The sequence below is a fragment of the Ornithorhynchus anatinus genome, chromosome 10, assembly GCF_004115215.2.
Source record: "Ornithorhynchus anatinus isolate Pmale09 chromosome 10, mOrnAna1.pri.v4, whole genome shotgun sequence".
In the NCBI taxonomy this organism is placed as follows: Eukaryota; Metazoa; Chordata; class Mammalia; order Monotremata; family Ornithorhynchidae; genus Ornithorhynchus; species Ornithorhynchus anatinus.
In genome coordinates this window covers 40,414,415-40,426,972 of record NC_041737.1, presented here as the reverse complement: position 1 = coordinate 40,426,972, position 12,558 = coordinate 40,414,415, and the positions used below count along the sequence as shown (strand labels likewise).

The window sequence follows — 12,558 nt, the reverse complement described above, 5'->3', positions numbered from 1 at the left end:
AATCCCGGCTCTGCCATTTTTCTGCCATGTGACTTGGGGCAAGTCACTTAACTGCTCTGTTCCTCAGTACCTCATATGTAAAATGGGGATTAGGACTATGAGCGCTAAGTATAGTGCCCTGAAGTGCTCAATAAATACGACTGAATGAATGAAGAACATGGACTGCATCCAACCTGATTATCTTGTAGCCACTGCCACCCAGCACTTGGTAATAGTACAGTGCCCGACACATAGTAAGCACTAAAATACCATTAAATAAAAAAGATTTGCCTTAAGAATTTAATGCGAATCAAATGGAATAATATCCTGACCACTTTCACTGAAAAGCAGATGCCTTGATCCAACTAAAAAAGAACTGCTGAAAAGAAAACAGACTCTAAAAATTACTGAGGGGAAAACAAAGCCTGCTAGCAAAACTGAAGGTTGATGAAAATGATCCAGTAATGTTCTTTCAAAAGCAAAATTGAGAATAGCAGTTTGGACAATTAGATGAAATGAGCATTTTGCCAAAGTTAATTGTGACCAAAAAAATCAGGCAGAGGACTATCCGGAAACGAAGCGACATAAAATGCCAAACTGTTCGGCTAAATTGCTACGTCACTAAGGATAGACGTGAAACTTCATGAAAACTGGAAAAATTCCCGAAAGAGAATATGGGTTTCTTCAAATATTTAAATGAAAGGTCATGGAATTCACCAATTTGAGAAACAAGCACCTATTATTAATAAAGCACTGGAAAAATGTTGAGAGAAAAATCAGAAAGCTTCCAGAGGAAAATGGAAGCACAAATGAGGAACATGACTAAAATAAAAACCAATTATGTCATAGAAAAAACAAGTGTTAGAGAATTTCATGAGAATGACTTAGTTTTCTAATAACTGGGGGTGGGGGAGGGTCCCATTCCCAAAACTTGCTATGTAAATCTCAGTCTGTAATAATATACATTATATACATATATAAAATACATATATACATAATATAAATTCAGACACAGCTCACATGCACTTAAACCTCTTCTACCCACACTGGGGTGTGCTGTCTCCAATCTGGCTCACCTTGTCATAGGAACATTCCGTAATTCCCTAACAGTGTTCTAGCCAAAATGCAGAGTGAAAACATACGTTATGGAAGAAATGAACATAGTCATTTTTGCTGCTTCGTGAAATATAAAAGTCACATCTTTGTGCTTGTACAAATACCTCAAATTAGTCTGCATAAAAACGAAAATGCTCTAAAGGATTTTTACAAAATCTAAATGTTATAAACAAATGATAACTATAGCATGGCACTGTATCCAGCTCGGTCTAGTTGGATGACATAAGAGTCAATTCTGTGCTCAAATCTGGTACTTTTTTTTATTATTGAAATGATATATATTTTCTAAAAACCCGGCCCAGTCAATTCCACCAATACATGTGTTTGCATTATGCATTCTGGATAGAACGCTACTGAAAAACTGGAAAGTAGTCTTAATAGTCTGGACAAAATTATTTTCCACATGGCGCAGCATCGGTCAAGTCACTGGAACTTCAGTATGGTTGATCAAAATGCAGAGTTCTACTGGAAAACGCCATCAATGTACTGGAGAACTGACTGCAATGAGCTTGGGAGCAAAATGCAATGTAAAGGGAAACAAATGATCGGAACTCTTCCGAAGATGCTAATTAGTTATCTTACACACTCCAAGGCTGCACGTGCTTTTTGGGAGTTGGATTTTCCATTGAATAATATAATTTCCTTTTTTTAAATTCGATATATTTGTTAAGCGCTTCTTATGTGCCAGGAACTATACTAAGAGCTAGGGTAGAAACAAGTTAAGCAGTTTGGATATAGTCCGTGTCCCGCATGGGGCTCACGATCTTAATCCTATTTTACAGATGAGGTAACCTGAGGCACAGACAAGTGAAGTGACTTGCCCAAGGTCACAAAGCAGACAAGTGACAGAGCCGGGATGAGAACCCGAGTCTTTCTGACTCCCAGGCCCATGCCCTAGCCACTAGGGTATACTGCTACTCTATCCCTCTCGACTGTAAGCTCACTGTAGGCAGGAAACGGGTCCGCAAACTCTGTTATACTGCACTCTCCCAATCGCTTAGTACAGTGGTCTGCACACGGTACGTGCTCAATAAATACATCTGACTGACTGACTGATTCTCCAATTCTCTCTGGGGAAAGCCTGATACTACATCTCTGTTGTTAGGGGTGTTGAGCTGGGGAGGCAAAATAAAGAGGAAGAGAGCCAAATTTCACGAATCCTGCTTATGTATCTGTCCCAAAAGCCCTCCTTTCACCGTGGAATCATCTTAGGTTTTCCCAGTCCCCATCCCTCTATCCTTACCCAGCTGTAGGCCCCTAGCAGGGATGTGGTGGCGGGGCCGGGGGGAAGAGAGAAAGAGAGGAGGAGTGCTCTAAGCATTCCAAAAAGAGACTGGCAGCTAGGGTAAAGGCGGAGTGGGAGCTGGCAATTGGTGCTGCTTTAAATTGTGTAGACTTGGGAAATGGATAGAGCATGGGCCTGGGAGTCAGAAGGCTCTGGGTTCTAATCCACCCTCTGCCACGTTTTTTGCTATGTGAATCTGTTCAAGTCCCTTCACTTCTCTGGGTCCAAGTTACCGCATCTGTAAAATGGGGATTAAGACTGTGAGCCCCATGTGGGACAGGGACTGTGTCCAACCTGATTGACTTGTATCTACTCCAGAGCTTAGAACAGTGCTCGACACATAGTAAGTACTTAACGAATACCATTGTTATTATCAAAAAAGAAACCTATGGCAAAGTTGACGTGTCAGAGAACCAACCTAGCATTCTCTAGCCAATCAATCAATCAATCAATCAATCACTTCACTGAGCACCTATGTGCAGAGCCCTCTACCGCACACTTGGGCAACTATGGTAGAAGACATGATACCAGCATGCGGAATTGGCTCAACCCATTAGTCACCAGGTTCTCTTTTATGATACAAGACAGCTTCCAAAACACTTGGAGTGGCAATACCTGGGCGATAGTCATCAATTTTCTCCTGAACAGGATTGCTGCGGCATGAATTTACGGCAGGAGCACAGGCCCAGAGGAGCTGAGTTCTAATCCGAGCTTCACCAGTTGTCTGCTGGGTGACCTTGAGTAGGTCACTTCACTTCTCTGGGCCTCAGTTCCCTCAGCCATAATATGGGGATTAAGACTGTGAGCCCTATGTGGGGCATGCACTGTGCCCAACCTGATTAGCTTGTTTCTTTCCCAGCGCTTAGTACAGCGTCTGACAAATAGTAAGAGCTTAACAAATAGCATTAAAAAAAATACCCAGCCCACGCTCCCCCAATTTTCTCTTACAGTCTATTTCAGGCAAATGGCCGGTAGTACAAAAGGTGACCTCTGGACATCGCCGTCTTCATAATCCTGTGCCACGGCATTTGAGAATTTACTTGGGAACATGCAACGGAAGTACAAGATGCAGTGCTGTTCCAAAGTTAAGAGTTAGGCCCGAAGTGAGTTAAATGAGGTGAATTTGCAGTGTATTGAAGCATGTAATTAGTATTTGGTACCCCCTTCTGATCATCTAATGAAGTCTCGCTAGCCTGAGTCCCTTCCCTTTAGGTGGAAAATCAGGCTCCCGATATTAGTGTGATAAAAACTGGTGAGCTGTCGACTTCCTAGGGAAGTTTTTCCACCTTTCCCTCAGGTGGGCCACCTTCAGGTATGTCATTTCAATGGCTGGAGGCAAACTGGGGAGCAGTAACGACAAGACCGATTAGTGAAACACAAAAACATCCTAGTAAGGAGAAGCGGAAGGCATGTGTTAGAAAAACCCACAGCTGGAAAGTCATCTGATGCCATTAGCCTGTACATTACCTGTAGACTGTATTACTGGTGAAATCTACAAGGCAGGACTGTGTAAAAATCCAATGAGCCCAGCGTTAATGGAGCAGCGTGGCTCAGTGAAAAGAGCACGGGCTTGGGAGTCAGAGGTCACGGGTTCGAATCCCAGCTCTGCCACTTGTTAAGCTGTGCGACTGTGGGCAAGTCACTTAACTTCTCTGTGCCTCAGTTCCCTCATCTGTAAAAAAATGGGACTAAGACTGTGAGCCTCATGGGGGACAACCTGATTACCCTGGATCTACCCCAGCATTTTGAACAGTGCTCTGCACATAGTAAGCGCTTAACAAATACCAACATTATTATTGTTATCATCTCATCAATGCCCCTCACGTCACGAGGACTCATTTAGACTCACGTCGTTTAGTCTGTGAGCCCGTTGTTGCGCAGGGATTGTCTATATGTAGCCAAATTGTAGATTCCAAGCGCTTAGTACAGTGCTCTGCACACAATAAGCGCTCAATAAATACGACTGAATGAATGAATGAGGACCGTGGACCTACCCTGGATGAACTGATTACAGCTCATTTAAGATCCCATCACATCCCCATGCTGATTCTCCAAGCTCTCTTGTCCTCCCCCTTGGAACAATCGCCAATTCCTGGGGATATCAGGGTTTCAACCCAGGGACAGATGATGGGGCAGCGGCAGGTCAACTCCATTTTAACCAAGGGCCTTGGGGGCAAAGGGAAGGGTAGGAGAGGCCAAGTGAAGGGGCCCAGGTCAGAGGATCGCTTCCTTTCCAGACTTCCTTTCCCAAGCTGAGTGGAGGTCCCTCCCGCATGCCTCCGGCACTCCTAGAGCTTCAGGGAGGGAAAGGGGTTTCAGCACAGACGGGGGGACGGGGGCTTCATCAGGCCACACCTGAGGGCTGCCTTCGGTGGGGGCTGTGGAGGCAGCACACAAAGCTGGGAATATCACAGAGAGGTGGGGAGGTCCCCACTCCCACCTTAGTGTGGGGGTCAGGGGGAACCCAGAGTTTAAGCCCCATTAATTCTGCCCTGCTCAGGGTCACCAAATAATTGGAAACTCTCTACTACAGTGGTAATGGGGACAGCTTAGGGTATTGTGATAAAGGAATAGCGAATGACATCTCTCCAACAAATCACCCAAATGCCCACACATAATTCCAATCAACATACTGTAATAATAATTAATAATAATTTGTTAAGCACTTACTACACGCCAAGCACTGTTTTAAGTGCTGAGGTAGATACGCGGTAAGTGGGCTGGACACAGTCCCTGTCCCATATGGGGCTGTAAACTCCCCATTTTACAGATGAGGTAACTGAGGCACAGCGAAGTGAAGTGACTCGTCCAAGTTCACACACCAGACAAGTGGCAGAGCCAAAATTGGAACCCACGTCCTCGGACTACCAAACCCGTGCTCTTGCCACTAGGTCATGCTGCTCCTTAATTTAATAATCTATTAATTCAATGAGAATTACTTAAGCATATTTTGAATTTTGTTTATAAATGCTTTGTACACCTACCTCTCTGTCAGCTTGCTGTGTTTCGCTCTTATACAGCTGTTCTCTCAAATGGCTACATTTGCAGGTTAACTCTTTATTTCTCTCTTCCACTAGAAGAATCTGTTTGTCACTTTCGGCGTGAAGTTTATCTACGATATCACGGAATAGCACCTGGACATCGTTCACAACTTTGTCTTGAACGATGCCTTTGTTTTGAGCATCTTCCAGCTGCTGTCGAAGCAAAGCGTTTTCACTCTGGAGCTGAGCTAATCTTTCGGTCATGGATTCTTGTTTAACAGTGAACTTGGTCATCTGTGCCTTCTCATTCTGACAAACGCGTTCAAGCTCCTTGGCCTGGCACTGGGTTTGCTGGAGGTCTCGCTGGGCGCTTTCTAAACTTAAACTTTTCTCTCTGATGATGTCTCGGAGACGGTGGAGTTCATTCTCTAAACCGTTGGCTTTACTCTCCGCTTGGGAAAGGTGTTGCGACAGGACGCCATTGGTATCCCGTAGATTAGACAGGTCGTGATTGAGTTTGTCCTGTAAGCGGAGCCATTCGTCTCGCTCCCTCTGAAACTTACGTTCTGCATCGCTTTTTGCTACCTGACTCTTTTCATGCTCCTGAATGGCGGTGCTCAAGCGAGAACGGTATGACTCCATTTCTGTTTCTAGCCGATCTTTATTTTGCTTTTCGTTCTCCATTTGGGAGCGCAGCATCGCATTCTCGGCTGTGAGAACAGTAAGCTGGCCATTGTACTGAAACATCCTCTTCGTTAACGCTTCCTCGTTCAGCTTTAATTCCTTCTGAAGGTCCTCATTCTTTTCTTTCAAAGCTTCATTTTCATCAACGTATCTGCTTTCTTTCTCCTGGTTCTGAACTCTTGCGGTGTCCACTTCCAGCTTCAGTATGGCAATTTCCTCTTGCAATTTCTGATTTATATGTTGTAGTTCTTTCTCTTTTTCATGATTATCAGGGATCTAAGTAAACCGAAGCAAGCCGAAGCTTTAATATTTCAGTGGTTTCTCAAAATATGACTAGAAACTCCATTGCTGAATTGCACTTAAAATTACAAACTATTCATAGAACCAATCAGAAGAAAATGGGAATTGCCGAAAGAAGCAAACTACAAAAATCTGGCCAGCACACTCACCTGAATTAAAGAACTGAAAGACCTAAAAAAGAGTGTCTGGAAAACCAACCCATCAATGTCATTTACTGAGTGCTTACTATGTCCCAAGCACTGTACTGATTGCTTGGGTGAGTGTAATATAGCAGAATTAGCAGACATATTCCCTGCCTATAATGCGTTTACAGTCTACAGCCTACTCAGAAAACCCCTGAAAACAAGGGATGTGAGGATCTATTTGAATAATGGAGATCATTCATTCAATCTTATTTACTGAGTGCTTACTGGGTGCAGAGCACTGTACTAAGTGCTTGGGAGAGTACAACAATAGACAGACACAATCCCTGCCCACAACGAGCTTAAAGCCTAGGCGGGGGAGAAAGACATAATATAAAAATAAATTATAGATATGCACCTAAGTGCTGTGGGGCCGGAGGAACGACCCAAAGGGAGCAAATCAGGGTGATGCAGAAGGGAATGGGAGTAGAAGAAATGGGGGGCTGATTCAGGGAAGGCATCTTGGAGGAGATGTGCCTTAATAAGGCTTTGAAGGCGGGGGGTAATTGTCTATTGGATTTGATGAGGGAAGATGTTTCAGGCCAGAGGCAGGAGAGGGTCAGGGATGAGATACACTAGACTGAGGCACTGTGAGAAGGCAGCATTAGAGGAGCGAATTACACCGGCTGGGTTTTAGTAGGAGAGCAGCGAGGTGAGGTATAAGGGGGAAAGGTGATTGAGTCCTTTGAAGTCAGTGGAGAGGAGTTTTTATTTGATGCAGAGATGGATGGGCAACCACTGGAGCTTTATTGAGGAGTGGGGCGACATGTCCTGAACGTTTTTGTAGAAAAACGATCCGGGCAGCAGAGTGAAGTATGGACTGGAGTCCATAATCACATTGAATTAAAGTCTCTATTTGATGTTGTAGTCAATCAATAATATTTAGTAAATACTCACTGTGTGCAGGACACTGTTTTAAGCACTTGGAAATGTACAATACAGTTGGTAGATATGATTCTTGCCTGTAAGGACCTTATAATCTAGTAGGGGACAGGAGTCTCCACAGACGAATAAGAGGGAGAGGTTCCCTTCAAATCTTGTGAACTTTCTACTGCATTCAGACTTTACAACATTCACCTGCAATCGTGTCTCCTTGAGATTCTCAGAGGAACTCATATTCACTCCAGCCCCACAGATCTTTGGTAAATACCCTTTTACTCTATTTCCCTCTCTGCATGCTAAGCTCACTGTGGGCAGGGAATGTGTCTGCTATATTGTTGCATTGTACTCTTCCAAGCACTTAGTACAGTGCTCTGCACACAGTAAGCACTCAATAAATACAACTATTTCCCCTATCTGAAATTGATTTTAATGTATGTCTTCCCCTGTAGACTCTAAGCTGCTTGCGGGGCAGCGACTGTGTTTACCAACTCTATAAAACTGTACTTTCTCAATCACTCAGGCCAGCAAGCATTCAATAAATACTGTTGTTTGATTACAGAAGTGCAGCAAAATCACTGGAAGGTCATGACAGCTACTTCACTCTTGCCCCCAACCTTCTGGCACCAGGAGAATCTCGATATCCCGATCCGGGTGTCGGGAAACATTCGACAGTCAACATTCTCCCACCCCAACATAAATACCTGGCATATTAATTACATTCCTTGGTAAGTTCACAAAAGCCCAGAGGGTCCAGAAACAGGCCAATTAAATGTAGGGGGGTTTTATTAAACTTTTATCCCTAAGCCCATAAGTCTGCCTATCCCAATTCCATGGCTTTCTCTTATTAAATTTACATCATCTTAGGCTATATTTTTGGTCTGACACTGGAACTGTCCCTCAGCGAATACCTTCTTTGGGTGAATTGTTAATGATGTTGTTACAGTTCTACTTGCTACACTCTTCTAAAGTACACCTAGCTCCCTTTAATATTTATCAACAATGGACCCAACTGAGATTGGAAAAAGAATACAGTAACATGGAAGATATTTTGAGATTTAAATATATCTTGGTGACATTTGAAGATATTTCCTTTGTAAACATTTTAATTGCTATGATTAACATTCACATCTTAAAGGTGAGTGGATATTCTAAGGAGGTGCTGGAGACTGTTACAAAACAGGTTCTTCCACAGGACTATGATTACTCATAAAATATTAATATTAAGAGGTTCATTTACATTTCAGAATTTGTAATGGTACTTCAGTAGGAGAGCACAAAGTACCTCAGAACTGTGAGTCGCTGTTTTCTGGGCTGCTTCTATTTCCTTCTGCCTCCAAATATGATTATTCAGAATATCATCTTGCAAAGCTCTGGCACTCTGCTCTTGAGAAAGTTGTCTCTGTGTGTCATTTCGTTCCTCTTCAACCTGGAGTCAGGAGTTTCATTAATTGCTACTTTTCTTTTAACAAAAAAAGGGTACTCAAGTGGACATGGAACGCATTAACACTGTAAAATCTTTCAGATATTTCAGAAAACAAAGCAGATTGTTATCAATGAAAAGCTTGAAGAAAAACTGGATCTTATCTTTTCCCCATGGTAACAGTGATTACTTATATAATTTTAATTGCTCAAGTGTAGTAGCACAAACCCAACGTGGATCAAAACAGAGAGAAGATGCTTTTTATGAAGCCTGTTATGATGGCATTTGTTAAGCACTATGTGCCAAGCACTGTTCAAAGTACTGCAGTAGACATATGATACTCTTCTTTGTTCTGTTCTGTTTTGCTGTCTGCCTCCCCTGTTTAAACTGTGAGCCCGTTATTGGGCAGGGATTGTCTCTATCTGGTGTCGAACTGTACATTCCCAACGCTTAGTACAGTGCTCTGCACATAGTAAGCATTCAATAAATATGATTGAATGAATAAACATAGTCCCTGTTCCACTTGAGGCTCACAGTATACATTGACCAGGTATTTAATCCCCATTTTAAAAATGAGGAAACAGGCATAGAGAGGTTAACTGACTTGCCAAAAGATCACACAGCAGGCAATTGTCTGAGACAGGATTAGAACCCAGTTCCTCTGACTGCCCGGCCCGTGCTCTTTCCACTAGGCTATGCTGCTTCCCCTTTATCTGAAGTACATCAGTCTAAAGAGTGGAGGATGGGCAATCTGACTCTCAACCCTTTTTTTTTGGCTACAGTCCCCTTGAGAGACAATGTGCGTATAACTAACCCCAAAGTAATGCCTCTACATTACTTGAAGCAGAACAGTGTGCCCATTACTTGTTAAATGGGAACCTATTTGAACTAAATAATTTCAACACAAAAAAAGAGCAGAAAACTGGAAGTAGAAGTTCAGCTATTAACACACCTGTTTCAAATTATTTCTCACTGTTCTCAATTCCAGGTCCAGAGTCCGCAGCGTTAGTTCAAGTTGCTGTTTCATTTCCAACTCTTTACAATACTGATCTTCTTTCCTTTTCAACTGTTCTCGAGCTTTTTCGTACTTTATTTCCATACTTAATTTCTTCTCTTCTTCTTGTTTCAGTGTAAATCTTGATTTAAGCAGGCATATTTTAAGATCACAATTAGAAATAGGCATTGTAACATATGTAACAGTCCAGAGTATCTACAGTGACTACCATCCTGAAGCACCTTCTATTGAGGTCTATTAAATGTGTCAGATTTCTAATGTTTAGGAAGAAAAATCATCCAGTTTGTGGACTACAAATGATCTTTGCTTCTCTTCCTTCCCCTCTTTCAGTCTGCCTTTAGCCTATTTTATTTCCTATAAATGCCTCCAACAAAGGCCAACAGAGTATAGGAGACAATTCAAACCTCTAATAAACATTACTACCTTTAGTAACTTCTAGGGACAGAGGTAGCTAAAATCAAGCTTGGGCACCATCTTTGGATTTCTCATAGTTATTTGTTTCTTTCATCAAATGGACTACAGAGGAACTAAGAAGTTATCTTTTTGATAGTTGTAAGAATATTTAATATTTTTTTGAAGTCACCAAAAGCAAAACGCCAGCAAAAGAAAATGTTACAGCTATGTGATTTGCCATAAGAACCCGCTTTTGAGGTGCTTTTCGAGTTTTATCTTATTTTTAAGGTATTTCCTAGGACGATTAGAAACAAAACCAGTAAGGACCACAACTTCTCTCACAGACTACTTTTCCATTTGATTTTAACGTAGAGAGAATTTTAATGTTAGACAGAAAAACAAACACATCTAGAAAGTAGTAGTAAATTCTAAAGCTTGATTTGAATTCTAATATAATCATTTTTAAAAGATGGAAATTTTTCTTCCACATTTCAATGAAAGCACTTATTCCAAACTAAGGTTCTATACCTAAGGCTGGAGAGCTCACTTTCCCATTCCACTTTTTCGTGTTCCAATTTTGACTTTATTTCTCTAGTTTCTGATAGCTCTTCTTGAAGCTCTTTTTTCTCCTTCTTCATCAGTTCGACTTTGCTCAAGAGTAGTTGATACCGGCCTTTTTCAAACTCAACTGACCGTTCACAAGAAAGGAATGCATTTTGAACTTGCAATAAACCAGCAGAATCTGAGGGGAAAAACAAGTTTTTCCAGAAAAGCAGTACTCCTCTTAGAAAAGTCTTGGATGTATATTTTTAAATTCTATTGACATTATCAAACATGAAAGCAGGATTCTAAATGTTCACCACTATGAATGTTGCAACTTTGTGTTTCATAAAGGGACTAGCATTATGACAGAAAAATATACCTTTTTACGAACCACGAAAGGGCATTTTATCAGTCTAATACGGCTTGAAGGATCTGCTTGAAATTTGAGGCTCTTTAAACATTTTGAAAGCTTTGTATGCAAATGAAGAATGTTGATACTAGTGCTAGAGTGCTCAGTGAAAGTCTTTATGTTTTCAAAATAAATATTTGTAATACTTTCATGTATGGCAAAACTCAATACTATACTCAATTATTGTATAAGTCTTCCTAATAATAATACAAAATATTAGCTTAATTTTCCCCTTTTTGCTACAGAATATGTAGTCTCAGGCTACAGATGGGAAAAAACATTGCTCTGTCACACTACCAGACACTCTTACAAGCTCTCTCACAAGAAAAAGGAAAATAGACTAACTTCCCCATAAAGCCATGCGCCAGGCTTCTTTGAACACACATTCTGTTTCCCCAAGAATGGCGTAGTAAAAGGACCCAGATAGCCAGAGAGCATATCCTTGAACACTAATAAAAATACTTGTGTCATTTATCAAGTATTTACTATGCACCAAGAAGGGTATGATGTGCTGGGGCAGATAGATACCACAGGAAGGCAGAAAGAGCAAGGTGAACCAATAGGCTTTGGGTGCCATTTGCTTCTCCCGCCCTCTAATCTCCTGGGTTCCCCAAGACGATATGGATTTGCCTGTAGGGCCTGGATCTGGAGGCAGTCCTTCCTGAACTCCCTAAATGTCTTCTGTATCTGTGAACACTGGGAAGAGGAGACTGACTGGGTCATGATCATCCAGCCCCACAGGACCAATGGGAGGCTGGCTTACCCAACCCATTGGATATTGACAGAACTAAACAGGACACCCAAAAAACTCTCAAAATAGAACACATGAGCAAAAATTGAAAGAAGCCACTCAACCAATCAACATGGAATTGCTGGGCCATGAATCTCAACAACCTCTGTGTGTGTGTGTGCCTGTTAAAAAAAATCAATTTTCTTGTTCGACTTTCTTTCATACTCTATTAGCAACAGTATCAGCTTTTCATACTGGGTCACTGTTTGCAAATAACATCTGATTGACTTTCTCCAACACTGAACTGTACGATACTTGAGAGCAGGACACAAAATTTAATTTTATATTATGTTCTCAAATTGCTTAATTAGCACAAGCTCTGTGGGTATGTGTCATTGCTCAAAAAATATTATTAATTTTCCCATCTGTTAGAAAAATAATTGTTATTCTTACCATTACAGTGTACACCAAGCTGTTCTATCAGTAACATTGGATTCTTAGTATTCAAGGAAGGAAAATCAAACTCCTCTGTAGCCGTGTCAGAAGACTGAGTCAAATCATCAAGATCACCATCAACAGCCATCTGTGCTGGCTCCTAAATTAATAGTATATGACAGCATTTCATAGTGGGAAAATCAT

At 41.6% G+C, this 12,558-nt stretch overlaps 1 protein-coding gene across 4 annotated transcripts in view; it reads right to left on the bottom strand.

The window, feature by feature from the left end:
- The window catches only part of ANKRD26 (ankyrin repeat domain 26), a 76,841-nt gene that overhangs the window by 24,015 nt on the left and 40,268 nt on the right, over nt 1–12,558 (bottom strand). For all 4 annotated transcript variants that reach the window (XM_029073315.2, XM_029073317.2, XM_029073314.1 and 1 more), the window contains 5 exons: nt 12,373–12,514; nt 10,766–10,979; nt 9,782–9,965; nt 8,692–8,835; nt 5,365–6,321 (listed from right to left, as the gene is read on the bottom strand). In XM_029073315.2, coding sequence (XP_028929148.1) covers nt 5,365–6,321; nt 8,692–8,835; nt 9,782–9,965; nt 10,766–10,979; nt 12,373–12,514 — 1,641 coding nt within the window. The remainder of the gene's footprint in view (nt 1–5,364; nt 6,322–8,691; nt 8,836–9,781; nt 9,966–10,765; nt 10,980–12,372; nt 12,515–12,558) is intronic.